The 25905-nt window shown below is 38.5% G+C and overlaps 1 protein-coding gene across 2 annotated transcripts in view; it reads left to right on the top strand.

Annotated features, from left to right (window-relative positions):
• Smarca1 (SWI/SNF related, matrix associated, actin dependent regulator of chromatin, subfamily a, member 1) overlaps positions 1-25905 on the top strand; it is an 82175-nt gene that overhangs the window by 29370 nt on the left and 26900 nt on the right. For both annotated transcript variants that reach the window (XM_041646830.1, XM_041646829.1), the window contains exons 14-18: positions 1489-1621; positions 3129-3277; positions 5300-5419; positions 15512-15622; positions 15888-16001. In XM_041646830.1, the coding sequence (XP_041502764.1) occupies positions 1489-1621; positions 3129-3277; positions 5300-5419; positions 15512-15622; positions 15888-16001 (627 nt within the window). The remainder of the gene's footprint in view (positions 1-1488; positions 1622-3128; positions 3278-5299; positions 5420-15511; positions 15623-15887; positions 16002-25905) is intronic.

The raw sequence follows: 25905 nt of genomic DNA, 5'->3' as shown, positions 1-25905 counted from the left end.
CGTGTGCCTTTAATCTCAGCACTCTGGGTTTGAGGTGAACCTGGTCTATATAGTGAGTTCCAGGACAGCTGGGGCTGCATGGTTACACCTTGTTAAAGAAATCTTTCGTACTAAAATTAGAAAAGGTCAAATTTTCACTCTTGTGATAAAATAATTGGGAAGAGAAGGTAAAAAATGTGAAAAAGGAAAATGTGCTGTTTGAGGACGTCACTGGAAAGCTTGTGTGCCTGTATTCATTTGTGCGCATGTGCACTCCTGAGAGGGCATACCTGGAAGCTTAGAGATGACATGAGGATGTCTTCCTCAATTGCTTCTCTGTCTTTTTTTGAGACGGGTTCTCTTACTGAGCCTGGAGCTTGCCACTTTGACTTGCAAGGTTGGCCAGTGTGCCTGCCTTGCCCCCCACCCTGAATCCATTTGTCTCAGCCTCCCAGTTCTAGAGTTGCCAGTGTGCACCTCCATACCTGGCTTTTATGTGGCTGCTAGAGATTCAAACTCAGATCCTCATGCTTGAGCAGTAAGCATTTTCCCCACTAAACCATCTTTCTACCCCTGCAAATAATTTTGTGCATGTGCGCGCATACACACACATCCACACCCCCACCCACGAAGCTGTTTCTCTTACCATTTATCATAGCCTGGTCATTCAGGGACTGCTGTTTGGAGTTTAAATTTTTAGATATTTGTAGAGCATTGAATGATCTTTGAATGTGCTTCATTTAAAAACTGGCTATCGGACTGTAGTGTTTTTGTATTTACTACAAGGACTGTCTGCTACCTCGTTTCTTTGTTTCTCCCCACCTCCTCTCTGTTCCCCTTCGTTCTGTTAGTTTCTGCATTTCAAATACACCCGCCCCACATGCTTATGTTTTGCCAGAATTTGCCACCTGCCCCCTTTGCTAATTATAAACCATTGGAGCAATTCTAGTATAGTAAAATTATGAAGATCTCATTAATATTTATGAGCCTTTACTATGTATCCCAGAATTGCCTTGGTAAGCAGAAAGAATGGCTTGACGGATGTGAGATAAAGCAGACTTTGTCAATGTAGCAGCCCTCGCCAACTACTTTGTTCCTGACTGCAAAAACACCTTGTTTGTCCTAGAGATGGTCACATTTAGTGAAAGTTACTTAGTAACTTTTTTTTTTTTTTTTTTTTTTTTGGTTTTTCGAGACAGGGTTTCTCTGGCTTTGGAGCCTGTCCTGGAACTAGCTCTGTAGACCAGGCTGGTCTTGAACTCATCTTAAAGGGGATTTGCCTTATGAAATTCTAGAAGATTCCCAGTAGTAGCACAGCACAATTTGAGATTTCTTTGTTCCCAGAAGTCTTTGGATATTCTTAACATTCATCATCCACCTTTCACAAGTGACAGGCATAGAGAGAGATTGAAGTCTGAGTTTTACTTTTGGATATTTATAGCATTGTAGCTATATGTCTAAGTCTTGTCTGCAGTCTTCAGCATCTTACAGTGGGACTCTTTCTGCTAGGATCGGGCACATCGCATTGGGCAGAAGAAGCCAGTACGAGTCTTCCGTCTCATTACTGACAACACAGTGGAAGAGAGGATTGTAGAGAGAGCTGAGATAAAACTGAGACTTGATTCAATTGTTATACAGCAAGGTATTTGTATGTGGACTTCATTAATTTGGGGAGGAGGAAAACACTTTTAATTTCCTTCAGAGAAGTTTACTACTTTTTTCCCTTTGATTTTTAGCTTAATGTATTTTCAGTATTTCTTCCTTCCCTTTCCTCCCTCCAAACCCCCTATATGCATACCCCTCCTTGCTCTTTCAAATCAATGGCCTCTTTTAACGTTGATTCTTATTGTATTCATATTTGTAAACGTATATTTTCAAATATAAACTTCTCAATCTGTATAATGTTACTTGTACGTAAATAATCTTTGAAAACACGTTTGTAATCTTTCTTATGTTTTTGGTTGTGAGCCTAGCCTTTAACTGCCGAGCCATCCCTCCAGGCCTGTTATAATCATTCAAATTTAAGCCTACGCTTTCAGTATATGACGTAAGATCACTAGGTTATAGTTGAATGCCAATGACATGACTTTTGCAGTACCTTATGCTATTTAACAGATAAATATTGGCTTCTGGAAATTTTTAACAAATACACACTAGAGAATCTTTTCCATAGGAGACGTTATCTGGAAAACAAGATTGGAACACAAAAAAAGTATTTCTGACTTGGATTTTTAACTGAAATAGTGAACTAGAAAATGCGAGTAGTCGTTTATTAAATAAATAACACTAAACTCACCAATGTTTTTTTAAAATATTTATTTATTATGTATACAATATTCTGTCTGTGTGTATCTCTGCAGGCCAGAAGAGGTCACCAGACCTCATTACAGATGGTTGTGAACCACCATGTGGTTGCTGGGAATTGAACTCAGGACCTTTGGAAGGGCAGGCAATGCTCTTAACCTCTGAGCCATCTCTCCAGCCCCAAAACTCACCAATGTTTGTGGTGATATTTTGTTTGTGATCTGACAAATAAAGTTTGCCTGAAGATCAGAGTGGAGAGCTAGGCACAAGTTAGCCATAAAGGCCACACAATGGTGGCACACACCTTTAATCCCAGCACTCTGGAGGCAGAAGCCTTTGCAAGTTTAAGGCCACCCTGGACTACACTAGATTGAGGCTGTCTAAAAGAGAAACAGAGCCAGGAGGTGTTGGCTCACACCTTTAATGCCAGTACTTGGGCATTGCAGGCCTTTAATCCAATCACTAGGGAGGTGGAGACAGGAAGGGATATGGCTGGGTGGAGGAAGAATATAAAGTGGGAGCAGACAGGAGCTCAGAATTCAGTCTGAGGTTTCGTAGAGAAGGCATTCATCTGAGGAGTCCTAGAGACGGGATACCCTATTCAGTTTGAGGACTTCGTAGAGGTAAGAAGTGGCTGGCTGCTCTGTTTCTCTGATCTTTCAGCTTTCACCTCCTAATATCTGACTCGTGTTTTTTATTAAGAAGACCAATTAGAATTCGAGCTACAAACGTTTCTCATAAAGCTGCTTTATGTATGATTTAATTCAGTTGTGTCAGATCAGAACCATTATACTGTACTTTCTTTGACATAGAATTGAATGTTTCTAAATTTTATCTGCTATCAGGAAGACTCATTGACCAACAATCTAACAAGCTGGCAAAAGAGGAAATGTTGCAAATGATCCGCCATGGGGCCACCCATGTTTTTGCCTGTAAAGAAAGTGAGCTAACAGATGAAGATATTACAACCATTCTGGAGAGAGGGGAAAAGAAGGTTAGTTTAAAATAGCATTGTATTTTCAAGGTGGGTTATTTACAATCCACATATTTCCACATACATGTTGTATTTCTGCTGAACTGCATGCTTCAGACAAGGTTCTTCCTAAGAACTTGTAGAATTGTGTTTGCACGCATAGGGTAGGGCTTTACTTTTCTTAGCTCAGTGACACTAGGCACACCATTTAAAATTAAGTGATTTATGCCTTCTTGAAAATATTTTACTCAAACACTCTCCATTTTGTATGTAATTGCACATGGAAAGACTGCATTTTGTGATTTTTTTTGTTTGCACTGTATTAAGATACGGTGCACTATTGGAAAGTCTTTTGTAAATATTGTGTGAAACGTTAGGGTGATTCTTTGTCAAATCACCCTAAGTGGTTATACAGTATTGCAATTGTGTGTCTAATGTGCCCTTTCCACTGCAAATGATGGTTAATTTCAAGCATAAGAAAAGGTAGATAGAATTGTGTAATGAGTTCCATGTGTTTATCACCAATTATACTAAAAAAAAAAAAACAAAAGACATTGCAGCTTTGCCTCACCAGAAACACGTTTTTAATAACATCAGATATTTAATATCCAATAACTACTCAAATTTTAAGTGTTACATAGCTAGTTTGTTGTACTTAAAGAAATATTTTCTTTAAGAAAAATTTTTATTTTTAAAAAGTAAAGTCTGTACATTGCAATTGATCCTTATGTTGTCCGTATACTCATCCTCTGTTTGTGTATTTCCCCCATAATTTACTTGGTAATAAAACTGGGTTGTTTGCCTTTTCACTTAATCATTATGTAGATCTTGTAGATCTATGGTCCTTTTAAAACATGTTCAGGATTGTCTCAGTTCCTTTGGTCTTCCCATAACATAATACCTGAGGCCGACTATAGGGATAAGAGATTTTTGAAAGTGCAAGAGCCTGGTGCTAGTATTGTCTTCCAGTAAGGGCCTTATGGAGGATAGCATTACATGGTGGGAGTGTGTGTGTGCAGAAGAATCTGACCTGATTTCATAGCAACCCACTGTCATGAAAATCTAGTCTCACAAGACCAAGAAAGCAGGCTTCTGAGATCTCAGTTACTCCCGAGGGAAAACCCTTAATCTCTCTTAAACATATAGTCAACATCTTTTGACATTCCACCAATTCAATACCATTACAATGGGAACCAAACTTGGAGCTCATGAACCTTTGGGAATAAAAAAAACTATTGAATTTTTCATTTGGTTCTCTAAAGCAAATTGATTCTCAAAATGCTTTTGTTTTAAAGGTAATAGAGCAATCTTGTGTTACTGTGCTTTATATCAATATGCAAAAAGTGTTTTGGTTTAACTTTGCCTTTATGATAGCATTAGCTATTTCTCTCATTAGAGATACACAACGGAAATTATAATATGGCTGCATCTTCATTGATAAATGTCCTTTAAAGGAGCCTTGAGTGAAAATATTTGGGAATGGAACATTTAATTTTTTTAAATACTCGAGACAAGTTAAAATTTTAGGACTATTTTGTGTGTGTGAGTGTGTGTGTGTGTGTGTGTGTGTGTATGTGTGTGGTGTGTGTGACTGGAGATAGAATGTAGGGCCTTGCATGTTGTATGTAAGTCCTCTATTACAGAGTTAACCACCATCTCAAGAACAGTATGTTGTCTCTCCTCTCCTCTCTCAGCATTGAGGTCTTTAAAATTATTTTAATTTAATTTAATTTTATATGTACGGGCATTTTCCTGCATGTGTCCTTGGAGGACAGAAAAGGCTCTTGGGTAAAGTTGAATTGGCGTTTTGAATGGTTGTGAGGCACTGTGTGGTGTGGGAGTTGAACTCGAGTCCTCCACGAGAGCAACAAGGGCTCTAAACTGCTGAGACATTGCTAGCCCCTAATGTTGAGCATTTTCCCCTTGTAACTTAGAAGAGTAGATATTTCATGGCAAACCTGGCTTCCAGAAAAATAGGAAATTCACATTTTTTTGCAAGTTAATTTACTGATAATTTTCTCATTTCAACATATTCAACTTCAGACTGCAGAGATGAATGAACGCATGCAGAAAATGGGAGAATCTTCTCTAAGAACTTTTAGAATGGACCCTGAACAAAGTTTGTACAAGTTTGAAGGAGAGGATTATAGAGAAAAACAGAAGGTAACTTTATTCTTGCAGTCATTCAATGGTCGAATTTTCACTTTTCCTTGTAAAATCCATACGATAACACAGGCATTCATATAGTTCAAGGTCAGTCATGAATCTAATTTGCTTTAATATGATGATGGTCATATTGCTGTCGTCACTGCAGCTCAGTATGCTTTCCCCACATTTTGGATCGGAGAGTTTCATGTTTTGGAGTCTTTTTGATTGTGAAATATTTACAGAGCTGTAATTGATCTGCCAATTTGAAGTCAGAAATATTATAAAACTTTTCTTAAAATTTGGAATTTTGGAGCATTTTGGATTTCGGATTACTTTTAGATTGGTATGCTCAAGGTGTTTTTAGTTTCACTTTGTTAGTGAAAGTAAGGACAGGAACGTGGTTGAGTCCTGAAACTCAAGCTGAAATCTCATCTCTGTTATTAGGGAAATGACTTTGGGTACTCAGCTTTTTCATGTAACAAAGGGAGAATGGAGTAAGAATGCAGAGTGATCCTCATAAGGAAATGGGTTAATATTTGTGAAGTAATTAGAACAGCACCTGGCAGCGAGTGTCCTTAGTTGCTTTTCCTATTCGTTGTTATAAACTACCCCGACAGAAGCAACTTAAATGGGGCTGGAGAGATGGTTCAAGGGTTAAGAGCATATACTGTTCTACCAGAGGACCTGGATTGGAATCCCAACACCTGCGTCTAGAGGCCCACAATCTCTTATAACTCCAGTCCCAGGGGGACCTGTCACCTCTGTCATCTGTGTATGTTTACATGTAGGTCAACACACACACACACACACACACACACACACACACACACACACACACCTAATTTATAAATAATAAAATATCTACAAAAAGAAGCTTAAAGAAGGGATGGTTGTTTGTTTTGGTTTACAGTGCAAGGTACAATGAGTACATCATGGCAGGTGGAGCGAGGTAGTAGAAGCTTGAAACAGTTGACCCTGTTGCAATCACAGTCAGGAGGAAGGCAATGATAAATGCTTTCGTCAGCTAGCCTTTTCCTTTAAATTAGCATTTAAAAAAAGAATTATGTGTCGGGCAATGGTGGCACATGCCTTTAATCCCAAAACTTGAGAGGCAGAGGCAGATGGATCTCTATGAGTTCAAGGCCAGCCTGGTCTATAAGATCGAGTTCCAGGATAGGCTCCAAAGCTACAGAGAAACACCTTGTCTTGAAAAAAAAATCATGTGTGTATGTCAGAGGATAACTTGTGGGAGTCGGTTCTCTCTTTCTATCTTGTGGGTTCCTGGTATTAGACTCAGATTGTCAGGTTTGGAGGCATATGATTTTATGGATTGAACCTTCTTACTGCCTCCCTTCCTCCTTTTTATACAGTCCAGGATCCCATCCCAGGGAACGATGGTGCCCACCATTAGACTTCTCACCAACATACTATATCCCCAAAGGTTGATCTCAAACATACTACATCCCCAAAGGTTGATCTCACCATACATCCCCAAAAGTTAATCTCACCAACATGCTACATCCCCAAAGGTTGATCTCACCATACATCCCCAAGAGTGTCCCACATGATTTTAGATCTCATCCAGATAAAAACAGATTTGTGATCACAGTTAATATTAACTGAGCATAATGTCACATTAGCAGTTAATTGCCACGAGAGCTTTATTATATGTAGTCCTTTGAAAAAGAATGCCTTGTGATATACGACATAGATATCAGTGTTGAAGAAGTGAAAGTTTTATGTTTTGTATGCTTAAACTGGAATTTAAGCAGTAATTTTAAGCTTTGTATTTTAAAATGACTTTAGATGAATGGAAAAATAGCAAAAATAATAGTTTAATGCTAATAATATATGTGTTACTTCAATTATTGAAATGTAAGAAACTACCATCAGAGTTTTTTTTCCCTTAATGTTCTTTTGCTGTTCCAGGGGCTTCATTCTAGGATTCCAAATTGCATCATTTTAACTAGACTTTAGCAGGGTGTGGTGGCATATGCCTTTAATCCCAGAACCTGGGAGGCAGAGGCAAATGGATCTCTGTGAGGCCAGCCTGTTCTACATAGTGAGTTCCAGGACAACCAAGGCTACGTAATAGAAAGACTCTGTCTCAAAAACCTAAAACTAAACCAAACCAAACTAAGCCAAAAAAAAAAAAAAACACAAAAAAACCAAACAAACAAGACTTTATTTTTAAGAGGAATTTTAGGTTCTCAACACAGTTAAATGGGAAGAACATATATCCCTTGCCTCTGACATACACCTCTCCTCTCCAATCCTGTGCCAAAGTGGTACACGTGTTACAATCATGAACGTACATTAACACATCACTGTCACTCCAAACCCATCATTTACAGCAGAGTTCTTTTTATTAGAGTGGCATATTATAAGATTTTTAATAAATGCGTAGATATCTACCATCTATCATTAAGTATTTTCACTGCCTAAAAAAATCCTTTGTGCTTTACTCATCCCCCCACCCCGCCGTTTTTCACTGGGCTTCTGTCAACATTCATCTTTTTATTTGCTGTTTTCATGGTTTTGCATTTTTCAGAATGTCATACCAATTAAATGAAGTCTTTTAGAGGTTAAATTCTTTCATTTAGTGATATGTGTTTCAGTTTCCTCTGTCTTTCTTCACGGGTCAACAGCTCATTTCCTGAGCACTGAGAGAGAGTTGACATTCTGAACGCCCCGCTGTTTATCTAAGGAGCGTCTTGGTTGTTTCCAAGGTTTGGTGGTTATGAATAAATCTACTGTATACATCTGTTTGCAGGATTTTTTTAAAAACAAAAGTTTTTTTTTTTAAATTCCTTTGGGAATACCAGGGAATATGCTTGTTGAATCCTATAAGAAAAGTAAGTTTACGTTTGTAGAAAACAGCTAGACTTTCTTCCAAAGTGGCTATGCCATTTCGCATTCTCCCAGCAGTGAATGAAAACTCAGTCCACATCTTTTCCAGTACTTGGTGGCATTGAAATATTGGATTTTCACTTTTCTAATTGGTGTATAGTGACTTCTTATTATTTTAATTTGCATTTTTACTTTTAAAAAATTTGGGATTATATTTGCATCATTTTTCCTCTTTCTACTCCCAATATGCTCCTCCTTGCTCTCTTTAAAATTAATTTCTTAAATATATAAATACAACCTGCCCAGTCTATCTAATGTAACTTGTATGTATGCTTTCAGGGCTGACCATTTGGTGTTGGATAATCAGCCAGGTGCCTGGGCAAGGCTGTTTCTCCTGCTGTCAGCATTCCTTAGTTGCTTGTAGTTCTTTGTGTAGGGCTGAGGTCACATGAGCTTCCTCCCTGCCTGCATTGCCATGCCTATTGACGTCATTGACGTCATCAGTGTTCAGCTTGGATTTAGGCAGTTATGCTAGTGAAACATCATCGATGGAGCTTTTTTTTTTTTTTTTTTGACATTTCTAGGAGACGTAATTTCACAGCACACTTTCTGCTCTTCTGGCTCTTAGAATCTTTTCTCTCCCTCTTCTGAAATGCTTTTTGAGCCTCAGTGCACGAGTTGTGCTGTACACATATCAGTCGGAACTAGGCTCCACGACTTTTTGATTTGGTTGGTTGTGGTTTTCTATGATGGTCCATGTCTGTTGCAAAGAGATATTTCCTTGATGCAGGATGATAGCTTTTGGGGTTCAGCTTCAGCTCCGGTTCAGGTCCTGAGACAGAGAAGGGATGTCAGCTCAAGGAAAAAGTCTTGACTACCAGGTGGACTGCACTCAAGTGACCCCAAAAAGCTTGAGCTATCTTTGCTTATACTGTAACAGAGTTTTTTTTTTCCTACCAGGCTTACATGAACAGTTTTATTATTGGCTCCTATTTTTTTTTTTACTTTGAAGAAATACATTGTAATCATCATAAAAGCTCCCATCGTTCCCGTTTATGCTTCCCAAACACACTTTATCACCACCTACATAACCTTATTCTAGACACAGAGTTTAGCATTTTTGTAAACTTGGCTAAATAGGAGCCAGACATCCGTCTCTTGCAGCACTTATCTCTGCTGGCTGCTACTTGTGGTTACAAAGTTAAAAAGTAATAGACATGGGTACAGTGCTTTAAGAACAACAGTATTCAAATACAAACAATTCTTTTATATCGGTAAGATATATTTTTATACAGTTTCTTGTTCTATAAGAGGGTGCCATGTCTCAATTTCTCTGTAAAAGGCAGATTTTGATAAGGTACCCTTCTCCCATCCCACTATACTTCGTCCAATGATATACGCTCCTATGTATGGTAAAGATGGATCTCTCTAGCCCATATTTTATAATGCATTCTCCTATTGAATCATACTAGATCTTATCATTAATTTTATGTGCCTTGTGTCCAGGGAACTTACTCTCAACTGTTGCCACTATGTAATATTCCCGAGGCCTTTTTTTTGTATTCTCTGTGTGTGTGCCTTATTCTCCTTTCCAGGACGGTGAGACATGGTTAATGTTTCAAGTGGTGTTTTCTCATATATACCTAACTATCTCTGCTAAGTCAGAAAAGTTCCCAGGATTAGGAGTTGTGTTTAATAATACCAGATAAGAAATTTGAGGAGCTTTAGCTTCTGGCTGAATCTTAGGGAAAAACACCTGAGAAAGAAGAGACTTTCAGGGAAAAATTACAGCTATTGCATGTGTGATTGAGAAAATAAAGCTAAAATCTGCCCAAAGAATCAACAACATAGTGAGAGAAAAAGGAGCCTGCAAGCAGCATGAAGTTTGCAAATTTCTCTGCTGGTCCATGGTCTACTGGTCCTTGCCAACTGAGAATCCATTTCCATGGGTGCTTTGCCCTGAGGAAACCCGCTGGACGGTTAGTGGTTAGTCAGATGCTGAACTGAGAGTAGGCTGTACGAATCTTGACAGATACCTATACTTTTACCTGTGTGTATAAGAATAAATATTCAGAATGCTGTTAGGACTTATGCTGCTTTAGTAAAATGGTGGTTTTGGGTCTCTGCAAAGATCAATGGCTTCACTAGCCCTGTGTAGTTGGCTAACTTTCTAATACCAGACATGTTTGAGTGAGTCTTAAGTCCAAGTAATTAACAGTTGGTTCCTGCCAAGGTTTGCATACCACTACTATTGCACCATGCTGGTCATCATTGTGGTTCACAGATGTCATAGCTGAGTAGCAATGTTGGTTGCTTCCCTCCTTTGGACGTTTGCATGGCACCTTTTGGTACCATGAAAGCTACTCCTCAGGGAGGAGGCATTCAATTCCAACTCAGGAATCTCCGGGCTTTGTGTCTGAAGTGCAAGGCACCTTCAGCAATAGGGACTTAATCTTTCACCTCTAGGGGGCAACAAGGTTAATAGCAATATCCTGCAATATTTTGGGAGTCTCTTGGGCCCTTCTGACCAACAACTCAAAAGAGGGATTCTCATGCTTGATTTGGGGGATTTTATTAGATAGTTTATGCCTCTTTGGGCATAAACATTGCCAACTGAGATGGGAAGATTTCATTTAAGCTATGTATGTATTTTTATAAGCAGATGTAACATGTATTAGAGGTATTTTTAGATAGATAGTTGATGTATGATTCTTTATGACTTTTTGCCAATCCCCTTACTGTTATTTTACCCTCCTCCCTCCTTCTGTATTAACCACCCTCTGCCTCCCTAGAGATCCCTCCATTTTCCACTTCTCCCCTCAAATCCCTTTTTCTCTGCTGTTCCCTTCTCTATTTCTAACAGGTGTAGAGGGTTTTCTTCTTATTTTAATCTGAAATTTCTTGGTGACATGTTGAACATATTTTCCACATCCTTAACTACTATCTCTTTGTCTTCTTTGTTTAAAGTCTTGTCCAGTTTATTTTTTCAGCTGAATTGTTTTGTTTTTTTTTTCTTGTAGTGCCAATATTTGGATACTTTGTTTTCGATAATGGTCTAATCAAGTTTGCTCTTACTAATATTTTCTCCCCATTTGTAGCTTATTTTTCATTTTTTATCCCACATTACTCTTTTTGCTGTGTATGTTTTTTGCCTCTACTAGTCTGTGTTAGTTCTCCAGTTTTTTTCTTTTATGACCTGGACACTCTGGAAAAGCACTCATCAGTTATTCGTAGCTCGTCTCTTGCTTTGTGTTTGTTTGGACAGTTTTTTTTTAAAATATTTATTTATTTATTATGTATACAATATTCTGAATGTGTGTAAGCCTGAAGGCCAGAAGAGGGCGCCAGACCTCTTTACAGATGGTTGTGAGCCACCATGTGGTTGCTGGGAATTGAACTCAGGACCTTTGGAAGAGTAGGCAATGCTCTTAACCACTGAGCCATCACTCCAGCCCTGTTTGGACAGTTTTTAAGGATTTTACTGAGATTATGCATTTTTGGCAAGAATATCCCAGAAGGGATGTTGTGTTCTGAACATATTATCAGACCATCAATGATCTTAACCAATCTTTTTATGGGTGATGTTAACCTTTTTCACTTAGTGGATGGCATCTGCCAAATTTCTCTCTTATGAATTTAGTATTTTTACTTTTGTAATTCATAACTATCTTAGGAAGGATATTTTCAAAGTTGTATGTGATGATCTTAGCATCTGTAGGGGGAGTTATTGTTATGATGTTTACCTGAGGGCCATTTCCTCATTTCATCTATAATTCCTACTTGGGAATTTATGTAAGAGGAAGATACCCCTACTCTGTTAATTATTTATGTCCTCATTTATTTAAATTGCTATAGATTCATGTCTATTTATTTTGACTTACAATACAGTTGATTATTATTATTATTATTATTATTATTGCTCAAATTCTTCCATAAAACATATTCTTGAATTTATAGGAATAATGTTATATTAAAGAGAAACACTTTTTTAGATCTTGATTTTACTGCAAACTGAGAGTTGAATCATTTTAAATTCCATCACATCCATTATACTGACAATACTTTCTTGCCATCATTCGCCTCTGATAGGTTTTGTTCCTTGGCTTATATTTGTCTGTTTTATTTGCAATCTTGGACGCTTTGTGTTTTATCCTGCTTAGATGGAGGTGATGGCCTTTCTGTACAGGGTAGAAATTGTCTGCCTAATATGTTTTTTAGATCTAATTATATGATATAAATTTTATTTACTCTCCAATTATTCCTATGGGTTATTGGTACTACGAATCTTTTATAAAGTGGAAAAATATTAATAGAACCTAAATAGCATTGAAACTTCCTTTTTTTTCAGTGTTGGGACTTCCTCATGCTCAGCACACCCTATACTACTGAATTACATCCCTAACCCCATTCAGTTAAAGTAAGATTAGTGTTAGAAAATACTTGTGTATGTGTAATATAATAAGCTGCCCAATGCTTTGATTTCTAGCAAACATGATAATTTACAGATAATATGTATTTTAATGATTATAATGATTCTTCTAATTGAATGTCTACTATTAACAGTAATATCCAAAATCAGAATTTTTGAGTTCTCATTTGAGATTATATTTTATTTCTATACATTCATGTTTTCTACATAGGGTCATAAATTAGGCTCATTGTTTCTGAACAGAATTGAAAATCTGATAGTATATTGTTCATAAATCTTAGACATTATATGTTAGTTAGATTTTCACATGGGATTTATTGAATCAGTTACATTATTTTACTACCATGCCTAGTAAATTTAGTCATGGTAGCTGACATTAATCCTTGATAATTTAACTTGAATAAGTTAGTATAAATATGCTTTTGTCTAAAACAAGCCAATTCAGTATAATTAATTCTCTTTCTGAAAGTTCAAGAATTGACCTTTAACACTTATTTTGAATTTCAACATCTACACTTTCAAACATATACAAATTACTTTTAGAAAGTTAATTTCAAGTATACATTTTACTTTAATTTAGAAAGATTAAATTATATGTTATTTATAAAATCTTTTTTGTGCGTGTGTATATGTGTGTATGTATGTTCACATTAATGTGGGTGCACATGTCTGTTTACATGTGTATGGAGGCCAGAGGTTGATATCTAATGTCCTCCTTGATAGTTGTCTGCCTTGTATATTGAGGCAGAGTTTCTCACTTGAACCCAGAGTTTACTGATTGGACTAGCCTAGGCCAGCTTCCTCTGGGGGAATCCTCTGTTGCCACCTCCTGAACTATTTATAAAATCTTTTTTTCCCCAAATACTGTCACCTCACACACTTATTTTGGTATAACAACCATTATTCATCTTCCTCCTTTCTTCCTTCCCTCCCTCCCTCTCTCCCACTGTTCTTTCCTTTCTTTGTTTGGTATTAAACCCTGGGCTTCTTACATGCTAGACCAGTTCTCTACCACTGACGTACATCTGTATCCCTAGATGTGGATATTTATTTTATTTAAGCATCCCATTTTAATTTCTTTTAACTTCTAAGAATTAGAAGGCATTAAAGGTCATTTCCTCTATGCTTTCTTGTAATGAAGGAATCTCACTTTATAGGGTGAGCAAGATGACTCAGTGAAAGGTGCTTGCCACCAAGCCTGACAGCCTGAGTTCAATCCTTGGAATCCGTATGGTGGAGAGAACCGACTCCTAAAAGTTGTTCTCTGATCTTCCCAGGTGCGACATGGCATGAACATGCATGCACACATACACACATATGCACACACAAATAAATAAATGTGATTTGAAAAGAAATCTCATTTACAACATCTGCAACAGATGATAGCCTGTGTTTGAATTCTGAAGTGCTGGGGATCCTACCTCTCTCTGGAAAATTCCTTTTACTGTTTGCTATCTTGCCCTTGTGTATTCTAGGCAAACAGTCTACTGCTGAGCTACACCACCAGCCCTGTGGACTTAGATTGCATAATGATGGTATTGTTTCTTGTAACTTTGCACATTGGTTTGAATCTTATGAATCAACAAAAAATAAACCTATTCTTTGCTATTGTATAGATTTTGACTTATGAGCCTTAACATTAAGATTTATATCTCTAGACACAGTGAGAACTTGTAGATCTCTAACCACCCTCATTATCTTACTTTATTATCCATGTTTTTCCTAAGTGGTTGTGGAGATTGAGCCAAGGGTCTTGTGCATGCTTAGCATTTGTGCTACTACTGAGCTACACAGGCAGCCTTGCCATCCACTCTTTGCCTATGCTGAAATATTGAAATCAACCTTAAGATAAGATAAGATAAGATAAAATATTGGGACCATTAATGGTAGATTAATAGTCTTTTAAAGGCCCCCATGGCTCATTTAAAGTCACTAGTAAAATGGAGAAACACCGTGAAACAGAGAAAGCAGAGAAATAAGAAAATTTTTCCTTGGAGTCTAAAACTTTGTATTGTCAATTTTGTTTGTTGACTATTAAAACTCATTCCCTATCTGATAATGGGGTAAGTTTTGCAATGAGACAAGTCTATGGTAATCTTATTCTCCATGTGTAATAGTAATACCTTAACATTAACTGTTGGCTAGTTAGCTACTGCTTTCAGATATGTTATTGTGTGTGATATTGCGGCTCCAACCCAGGGCCTTGCACAAGTTAATCATACAGGGTTCTACCGAGCTAGAGTCTCAGATCCTTTGTGGTCATATTTAATCTTCAAGGTAAGTATTAATTGTTCTCATTTTACAGAAAACAGAAATAACCCTCCAAGATGTCTAACCAATGAAATGGTACGATTCAGATTCAAATCTGAATCTTGCTGATTCTAGTGACTTTTGCCCACTCCTCTACAGCTTGCTTTTCTAGAAAGTTCCCTTCAAACATTTTTCGCTTTTGCTGTGAAGGAGGTGTGCTTGTCATGGTGCTTCTCGTCATTTACTCCCCTGGCCTATTATATGTTTAAAGTTACCAGAATCAATACTTCTCTTCCTTTTTTGAAAATTCCTCTTTATTTAATTAAATTGACATCATATACTAACCAGAATATGCAAATTATTCTCAATTTAGGAGGAACTAATTTTAAAATTATTTTCAAAAATACAAAAAAACCCCTTTGTTCCTAAACTTGATTTATAGCAATGTTACAGAACTTTGCAGGTAGAAGTAGAATTTATGAACCAAGTTTTACTTGCTTATAATTACTGCCTTATTGCATGTGGTACTGAGAAAATAATTTGGAGTAACTGAACCTCTTGTTCTTGCTTGTGTGTAGCTTGGTATGGTGGAGTGGATTGAACCTCCTAAACGAGAACGCAAAGCCAGCTATGCAGTGGATGCCTACTTTAGAGAGGCTTTGCGTGTCAGCGAGCCAAAGATCCCCAAGGTAAAACTGTACAGGGCCAGGTTTTATATGCTGTTGCAGAAGTCTCTTACATCTGGTTTGTGATTCAGATCTTCTCATATTATTGCCAAATCATCGTTCCTAAAATTTAACAATACAGTCAGCACTTGCTATGGGCAGGCCATATGAATGGATTTTGTTGTATTTATTTTTCCATATGTAAAAATCACTAGAGTTACTTATATCAGCTTTGTGCTTCATGAAAACAAGTATGTATGTATGCATGTAACATAGTTTTTCCTCATAGGCTCCTCGACCTCCAAAACAGCCAAATGTTCAGGATTTTCAATTTTTTCCACCACGTTTATTTGAGCTCCTGGAAAAGGAAATTCTTTATTATCGAAAGAATATCGGTTATAAGGTAATTTTTTTCAAATTAGTGTGATATAATCTTTTAAGAATCGTTTTGTTTTATTTTATTTGTATGAATTTTTTCTCTGCATGTATGTCTGTGCTCCATGTGAGTGCCTGGTGTCCTCAGAGGCCAGAAGAGGATGTTAGATCCCCTAGAAATTAAGTTACAGGTGATTGTGAGGCACCATGTTGGTGTTAGGGACTGAACCTGGGTCCACTGGAATAGTATCAAATTCTCCCAACTACTGAATCATCTCTTCTACTCTCAACATTTTATGTGCTATTATAGAATTCTCTTATAACATGGTTTGTTATTCCAATTTTCTTATATTATTGCCAAATCAGAGCTACTAAAATATAACAATACAGTAAGCATTAGTTAAAATAGACTATGTACTCTAGCTAATATTAAAGAATATAAGAACATATAACAATTTTTTTAACTTTTTATTTTTATTTTTTTTTGATTTTTTTTTAGAATTTTTTTATTGAGAAAAGGAAAAAAAAAGTTTTCCCCTCCTCCCATTGCCCTCCCCCTCCTCCCACCTTTCTCCTCCTCCCCCCACTCCTCTCCCCCTCCCTCTCCAGTCCAAAGAGCAGTCAGGGTTCCCTGCCCTGTGGAAAGTCCAAGGTCCTCCCCCCTCCGTCCATGTCTAGGAAGGTGAACATCCAACCTGGCTAGGCTCCCACAAAGCCAGAACATGAAGTAGGATCAAAACCCCGTGCCATTGTCCTTGGCGTCTCATCAGCCCTCATTGTTTGCCATGTTCAGAGAGTCCGGTTTTATCCCATGCGTTTTCAGTCATAGTCCAGCTGGCCTTGGTGAGCTCCCAATAGATCAGCCCCACTGTCTCAGTGGGTGGGTGCACCCCTCGTGGTCCTGACTTCCTTGATCATCTTCTCCCTCCTTCCGCTCCTCATTGGGACCTTGGGAGCTCAGTCCAGTGCTCCAGTGTGGGTCTCTGTCTCTATCTCCATCCATCACCAGATGAAGGTTCTATGGTGATATGCAAGATATTCGTCAGTATTGCTATAGGATAGGGTCATTTCAGGTTCCCTATCCTCAGCTTCCCAAGGAACTAACTGGGGACATCGCCTTGGGCTCCTGGGAGCCACTCTAGGTTCAAGTCTCTTGCCAGCCCTAAGGTGGCTCCCTTAACTAAGAATTGTGCTTCCATGCTCCCCTATCCAGCCTTCCTTTATCCCAATCATCTTGTTTTTCCAAGTTCCCCCCATCCTCCCCTTCTCACTTTTCTCTCCCCATCTCCCCTTACCCCCAACCCACCCCACCCCCAAGATCCCACTTTTCTCCCCAGCAATTTTGTCTACTTCCCATAGGCAAGAGGATAACTACATGTTTTTCCTTGGGTTCACCTTCTTATTTAGCTTCTTTAGGTTCACCAATTGTAGACTCCATGACCCTTATTTATGGCTATAAACCAATTATGAGTGAGTACATCCCATGTTCATCTTTTTGGGTCTGGGTTACCTCACTCAGGATAGTGTTTTCTATTTCCATGCATTTGCATGCAAAATTCGAGAAGTCATTGTTTTTTACCGCAGCGTAGTACTCTACTGTGTTATATATTCCACACTTTCTTCATCCATTCTTCCATTGAAGGACATCTAGGTTGTTTCCAGGATCTGGCTATTACAAGTAATACTGCTATAAACATAGTTGAACAAATGTTTTTGTAATATGATTGGGCATCTTTTGGGTATATTCCCAAGAATGGTATGGCTGGGTCCAGGGGTAGGTTGATCCCGAATTTCCTGAGAAACCGAAACACTGATTTCCAAAGTGGTTGTACAAGATTGCATTCCCACCAGCAATGGATAAGTGTACCCCTTCCTCCACAGCCTCTCCAGCAGAGGCTATCATTGGTGTTTTTGATTTTAGCCATTCTGACAGGTGTAAGATGATATCTCAAAGTTGTTTTGATTTGCATTTCCCTGATTGCTAAGGAGGTTGAGCATGACCTTAAGTGTCTTTTAGCCATTTGAACTTCTTCTGTTGAGAATTCTCTGTTCAGTTCAGTGCCCCATTTGTTAATTGGGTTAATTAGCATTTTAACGTCTAGTTTCTTGAGTTCTCTATATATTTTGGAGATCAGACCTTTGTCTGTTGCGGGGTTGGTAAAGATCTTTTCCCAGTCAGTAGGTTGCCTTTTTGTCTTAGTGACAGTGTCCTTTGCTCTACAGAAGCTTCTCAGTTTTAGTAGGTCCCATTTATTCAATGTTGCCCTTAATGTCTGTGCTGCTGGGGTTATACCTAGGAAGCGATCTCCTGTGCCCATCTGTTTTAGGGTACTTCCCACTTTCTCTTCTATCAGGTTCAGTGTGTTCGGACTGATATTGAGGTCTTTAATCCATTTGGACTTGAGTTTTGTGCATGGTGATAGATATGGGTCTATTTTCATTCTTCTACAGGTTGACATCCAGTTGTGCCAGCACCATTTGTTAAAGATGCTTTCTTTCTTCCATTGTATACTTTTAGCTCCTTTATCGAAAATGAGGTGTTCATAGGTTTGTGGGTTAAAATCCGGGTCTTCTATACGATTCCATTGGTCGACTTCTCTGTTTTTATGCCAGTACCACACTGTTTTCATTACTGTAGCTTTGTAATAGAGTTTGAAGTCAGGGATGGTAATGCCTCCAGAAGATCCTTTATTGTATAGGATTGTTTTGGCTATCCTGGGTTTTTTGTTTTCCCATATAAAGTTGATTATTGTCCTCTCAAGATCTGTGAAGAATTTTGATGGGACCTTGATGGGGATTACATTGAATCTATAAATTGCCTTTGGTAAAATTGCCATTTTTACTATGTTGATCCTCCCAATCCAAGAGCAGGGGAAGTCCTTCCATTTTCTGGTATCCTCTTCAATTTCTTTCTTCAATGCCTTAAAGTTCTTGTCAAATAGATCTTTCACTTCCTTGGTTAGAGTTACCCCAAGATATTTTATGCTGTTTGTGGCTATCGTGAAAGGTGAAGCTTCTCTGATTTCCCTCTCTGCTTCCATATCCTTTGTGTATAAGAGGGCGACTGATTTTTTGGAGTTGATCTTGTATCCTGCCACATTACTAAAGCTGTTTATCAGCTGTAAAAGTTCTTTGGTGGAGTTTTGGGGGTCGCTTATGTAGAATATCATATCATCTGCAAATAACGAAAGTTTAACTTCTTCCTTTCCAATTCGAATCCACTTGATCCCATTATGTTGTCTTATTGCTATTGCTAGAACTTCAAGCACTATATTGAAGAGGTATGGCGAGAGTGGACAGCCTTGTCGTGTTCCTGAGTTCAGTGGAATGGCTTTGAGTTTCTCTCCGTTTAATTTGATGTTAGCTGTCGGCTTGCTGTATATTGCTTTTATTATATTTAGGTATGACCATTGTATCCCTAATCTCTCCAATACTTTTATCATAAAGGGATGTTGGATTTTGTCAAATGCTTTTTCAGCATCTAATGAAATGATCATATGGTTTTTTTCTTTCAGTTTATTTACATTGATAGATTTTCGTATGTTGAACCAGCCCTGCATCTCTGGGATGAAGCCTACTTGATCATAATGGATAATTTTTCTAATGTGTTCTTGGATACGGTTTGCCAGTATTTTGTTGAGGATTTTTGCATTGATATTCATGAGTGAGATAGGCCTGTAATTCTCTTTCTTGGTTGAGTCTCTGTGCGGTTTTGGTATCAGAGTGACTGTAGCTTCATAAAAGGAATTTGGCAATGACTCTTCTGTTTCTGTATTGTGAAATACATTAAGGAGTATAGGTATTAGGTCTTCTTGGAAGTTCTGGTAGAATTCCGCATTGAAACCATCCAGTCCTGGGCTTTTTTTGGTAGGGAGGTTTTTGATAACAGCTTCTAATTCTTCGCCACTAACAGGTCTATTTAGGTCGTTCACCTGGTCCTGGTTTAACTTTGGTATATGGTATTTATCTAAAAAAGTGTCCATTTCTTTTACATTTTCCAGTTTTGTGGCATACAGGCTTTTGTAGTAAGATCTACCGATTCTCTGAATTTCCTCTGTGTCTGTGGTTATGTCCCCCTTTTCATTTCTGATCCTATTAATTTGCATATTCTCTCTCTGCCGTTTGATTAGTTTGGATAGGGGTTTATCAATCTTGTTAATTTTTTTCCAGGAACCAGCTTTTTGTTTCATTGATTCTTTGGATTGTTTTCTGTGTTTCTATTTTGTTGATTTCAGCCCTCAGTTTGATTATTTCCAGTCTTCTACTCCTCCTAGGTGAGTCTGCTTCTTTTTTTTTCTAGAGCTTTCAGGGGGGCTGTTAAGTCTCCAATGTGTGCTTATTCTGTTTTCTTTAAGTGGGCACTTAGTGCTATGAACTTTCCTCTCAGGACTGCTTTCATAGTGTCCCATAAGTCTGAGTAGGTTGTTTCTTTATTTTCATTGAATTCGAGGAAGACTTTAATTTCTTTCTTTATTTCTTCCTTGATCCAGGTGTGGTTCAGTAGTTGACTGTTCAGTTTCCATGAGTTTGTAGGCTTTCTGGGGGAGCATTGTTGTTGAATTCTAACTTTAATCCATGGTGATCTGATAAGACACAGGAGGTTACGAATATTTTTTTGTAACTGTGGAAGTTTGCTTTGTTACCCAGTATGTGGTCAATTTTCGAGAAGGTTCCACGAGCTGCAGAGAAGAACGTATATTCTTTCCTATTTGGGTGGAATGTTCCATAAATGTCTGCTAAGTCCATTTGATTCATTACCTCCAGTAATTCTCTTATTTCTCTGTTAGGTTTCTGTCTGATTAACCTGTCTATTGGTGAGAGAGGAGTGTTGAAGTCTCCTACTATTAGTGTGTGCAGTTTGATGGCAGCCTTGAGTTTTATTAATGTTTCTTTTACGTACGTGGGTGCTTTTATATTAGGGGCATAGATATTCAGGATTGAGACTTCATCCTGATGAATTGTTCCTGTTATGAGTATAAAATGTCCCTCTCCATCTCCTCTGATTGATTTGAGTTTGAAGTCAACTTTGTTAGAAATTAGTATGGCCACACCTGCTTGTTTCTTAGGTCCATTTGCTTGATAAACCTTTTCCCATCCCTTTACTCTGAGTAGGTACCTGCCTTTGTGGTTAAGGTGTGTTTCTTGTAAACAGCAGAATGTTGGATCCTGTTTTCATATCCAATCTCTTAGCCTGTGCCTTTTTATAGGTGAGTTGAGCCCATTGACATTAAGTGATATTTATGATCAGTGGTTGTTAATTCCGGTCACTTTTTTAGTAGTAGAGTTTGTGTGTTTCCTTTCTTTGAGTTGTGCTGGTGAAGGGTCTCTAGATGTTTGAGTTATTGTGGTTATTGTTGGACTCCTTGGTTTGTGATTTTCCTTCTATTACTTTCTGTAAGGCCGGATTTGTGGTACGTATTGTTTAAATTTGTTTTTATCCTGGAAGATTTTGTTTTCTCCATTTATAGTGAACGAAAGCTTGGCTGGGTATAGTAGTCTGGACTTGCATCCATGGTCTCTTAGTTTCTGCAGTACATCTATCCAGGACCTTCTGGCTTTCATTGTTTCCATAGAGAAATCAGGTGTAAGTCTGATAGGTTTACCTTTATAAGTGACTTGGTCTTTTCTTTTGCAGCTCTTAATATTCTTTCTTTATTCTGTATGTTTTGTGTTTTGATTATTATATGGCGAGGAGATGTTTTTTTTTTTTTTTTGGTCCAGTCTATTCGGTGTTCTGTATGCTTCTTGAACCTTCAAAGGAATATCCTTCTTTAGGTTGGGAAAGTTTTCTTCTATAATTTTATTAAATATATTTGCTGGACCGTTGAGCTGTACTTCTTCTCCTTCTTCTATCCCAATTATTCTTAGGTTTGGTCTTTTTATTGTGTCCCAGATTTCCTGAATGTTTTGTGATGAGAATTTGTTGGCTTTGCTGTTTTCTTTGATCAGTGTGTTTATTTTCTCTATGGTATCTTCAGTGTCTGAAATTCTTTCTTCTATCTCTTGTAATCTGTTGGTAGTACTTGTCTCTGTATTTCCTGTTCGTTTACCCAGATTTTCCATCTCCATCCTTCCCTCGGTTTGTGTTTTCTTCATTACTTCCATTTCATTCTTCATGTCTTGAGCCAATTCCCTTACCTGTTTGATTGCTTTTTCTTGTTTCTCTTGGTTTTCTTGGGTATCTTTGAGCGCTTTATTCATTTCCTCTACCTTTTTGTTTGTGATCTCTAATTGTTTATGGCAGTTTTTCACCTCCTGTTTAAGATCTGCTATTATTTTCATATAATTCACTTTTGAGTCGATTTCTTCTAATTCTTCTAGAGTAGGGTGTACAATTCTTCTTATTTCGGGATCTCTGGATTCTGGTGATGTCATGTTGCCTTTCAGGTTGTTGGAGGAATTCTTGCCTTGGTGCCTTCCCATCTCTTCCTTCAAAAGGAGCCAGGAGAGGCCTGGTGTCTTGGTCCAGTCTTTGCTGTGACTGACTCTCTGAGTGTATCTCTTCAGTGTAGAAGCAGGAACCGTTCCCGTCCAGATGGAACTCCTCAGCACCAAAACATGGACGCCTGGTAGTCCAATGACCCGAGGACAAAAGGGGGAACTTGGGGGGTAGGGTGGGGACGAGTAGAACACAGGACACCCTGTCGCACAAGCTGAAGGTGCGTGTGCTCCCTTTCCGGGGGGGGGGGGGGTCCTTGAGGCCTGCCTGGTAGGGAGGTACTCACTGCTCTGGGTGGGTAGCCTTAGTATAGGAGCAGAAAACTGTTCCTGAGCAAAGGACCTAGCAGATAACGCAGGCTTGTGGGGGGGAGGGGGGGTCGGGTAAGAAAGACAGCCCTGCAGAAGGAGCTGGGGGAGGGGGGCCTGTGCTCTCTTCCGGGACAGTCAGCCCCTGGAAAGCACACACTCACCTGTCCAGATGGAACTCCTCAGTACCTAAACAGTCCCGCCTGGTAGCCCGATGATCGGGGACAAAAGGAAAAAACCTGGCAGGCGGGGCGATATCCGCTCTGGGTGGGTTGCCCGTCCAGATGGAACTCCTCAGTACCTAAACAGGGCCACCTGGTAGCCCGATGATTCGGGGACAAAAGGAAAAAAAAAACGTGCAGGGGGGACGAGATCCAGCTGAACACAGGCACCCCTGGAGCACAAGCTGAAGGTGCCCGGGCTCCCTTTCGGGGGGTCCTTGAGGCCTGCCCAGTAGGCAGGCACTCACCGCTCTGGGTGGGTCGCCTTAGTGTAGGAGCAGAAAACTGTTCCTGAGCAAAGGACCTAGCAGAAAACGCAGGCTTGTGGGGAGGAGGGGGGGTCATGTGTAAGAAAGACAGCCCTGCAGAAGGAGCTGGGGGAGGGGGGCCTGTGCTCTCTTCCGGGTACAGTCCGCCCCTGGAAAGCACACACTCACCCATCCAGATGAAACTCCTCAGTACCTAAACAGGGCTGCCTGGTAGCCCGATGATCCGGGCCATATAACAATTTTTTAAACTAGTAGTAATGATTAAGCTGTTGAGTCACTCAAAAGGATCCCCAATGAAATCAATTGGTCTCCAATATTTCAAAACAGTAACATCTGTAATAATGTTATTTCAACAGATTTTGTGTTCAGATTGCCAAAGAACATGTAGAAAAAAACAAGTATGTGGTTGGAAATAAATTTTGATATATGATATGATTTTTAAATAATTTTTTGTAGTAGAATTAAGAAACAATATTTTTGTGCTTATTTCTCATAGGTTAATAAGTCTTGGTTGTTAATGGCCACTTAGATGTTAAAGATATCAAAACATGATAATTAGTCATATGATTTTAAAATAAAATTATATTTGGAATTGAAAATTCTTTTTTGCATATGTGATACAAATTTTAGTAATTAAAATTTAGTGGTTGTAATACTGCATCTACATTATTAAGAAATTAAGAATATCAGGTTAATTCTGTACATGGAAACTGGCTTTTTAGTCAATGGAGATGACTTACTAAAGGTATAAGAATCACCAACATAAAGAAAATTAGAAAAGTATCAGCACAATTGTAATCTTATGAATTTTTTTGTTCTATGAATTGGAAGTTATATTTCAAAATTTATTTTGTTGCACCTTTATTAGAGTTGGAACTTTGATCAAGTATTTGATTAGTAGCTAGTATGTACCTAGAGAAACTATGTATTTATGATAATTCATTTATGTTACATGGGCTAGTTAAAATATCGTTAGAGAAATGTGGTTAGATTTGGACATAATAATCCAGACCAGAAAGAATCATTTTTAGGAAAGTGTAGCAGAATAAAGTAGCCATGTTTGACTGCTCAGGTTATGCATGAGACCACTTGCAAAGAAAGTGAACAGAGTGTAGAAAAAATGAAAAATGCAAGAGTTATTAAATAGTTAACTTATTGAGATAAAAAGACATAAAGCACTTTGTTGGGGTTTATAATTGTTCTTCGTCATAGAACATTATTTTCAGCTTCTTTTATTGCCTGTTAGATTTTGAGTACTAAACTAAACAGTAGTGTAGGATATTTTATAATTTATATAATGATTTAACATATATTCTATTTGATTCTAACAACCTCATTATATAGGTTTGATTGTCTGCTTGTAATTGGTAGGTAACTGGAGTTCAGCAAGGTTCAGTTACTTTGTGCAAGGTCATGTAGATAATGAGGTTGCCCTGCTGTCTCAAACCCACTTATTAGACTTTAAATACTGTGCTCTTAAATACTCTGCTCTATCCAGATAGTCTCGGCTGTTTCTGCATGTGATATAACCCTGTTTGTTTCTGCAGTCCTAAATAAGGACTGTGTTTATTAGTGGTGTGACATGTCATTTGGGAGGTGGGCCAAGTGGTAGTCAAGTAGCAGCAATAAAAGATCATCTCGGGTGGTGGAACTGTTTATTTTCCTTCTTTGGAGATAGTGTGAGTTCCCTGTGAGAATTCCAGTGCCCACCACATTCGGGCCACAGGCTCAGTTAGAATGTAAACAGTGCCTTTCATTACAGGCAGTTTAGAGTCCGGTCTCAGAATGATTGTTTGGGTAGTGGCCAGCTGGAAGAACGTAGAGGAGGGAAGCAGCTGCAAGGTAAGAGAGGAAGAGGGAGGAGGTATAAGAGGAGGGCGAGAGAATGAGTTAGGAAGAGGAAAGATGCTATGGAGTTTGCATTCTTGCACTTTAGTGTTTAATTTCCCTCACCTCCCAGAAAGTGTTAGAGAAAGAAGAGTGAAAGGAGGACTGACTGTTTAATACCTGTTCACTGAGCACTGCTTTGTGTTAGATGCGGTGATAGTCACTCGGGAGAAAGCGATAAATAAACTTGGCTGCTGGACTCCTTCCATGACGGGACACAGACATGCTCCTGGAACAGGCCTGTTCTCGTTAACTGTCCCTTTGCTGTGGTGCCCCTGCTGAATGAAATTGACATCTGTCCGTGCAGCACATTGGCAAACTGATAGAGAAGAGCCTGACTCCTTCGACTCAGAATGGTCTTTAGAGGCTCACATGGTGTCACACAGTGCCTGTTGTGATGGGTAATAAAATCTTTGGAATCCATTAGTCTAAGAGACTTACTCCTAATCTTCCTGAAGATCATTTCTATTTAACTAAGGAAATAGTTGTTGTTGGTAGACATCTTGAGGGGAACTGAAAGGATAAGGGCACTAAATTCCTTCTCATTCTGATAGACACAATTCATCTCTTAACATGATACTATCAGTACCCATCACTGTCCATTGGAAATATAATTAATCCACAGCCTCTACCCTAAGCTCGTCTATGTACTCAGGTGGTAAAATCATTGTAATTATAGTAGTAGCAATAAGAATGATAACAACAACAGCAACAACAACAACAACTAATGATAATGAGAGTAAAGAAAATGACAAGACTCTGAGAATTTAGATTATAATGCGAGAGACATACATTAAACAGACACCAC

The sequence above is a fragment of the Microtus oregoni genome, unplaced genomic scaffold, assembly GCF_018167655.1.
Source record: "Microtus oregoni isolate MIOR12 unplaced genomic scaffold, Mior012 000146F_ref0000122, whole genome shotgun sequence".
Lineage (NCBI taxonomy): Eukaryota > Metazoa > Chordata > Mammalia > Rodentia > Cricetidae > Microtus > Microtus oregoni.
The sequence above is the reverse complement of the archived record's forward strand: the minus strand, read 5'-3'. Positions and strand labels throughout refer to the sequence as shown.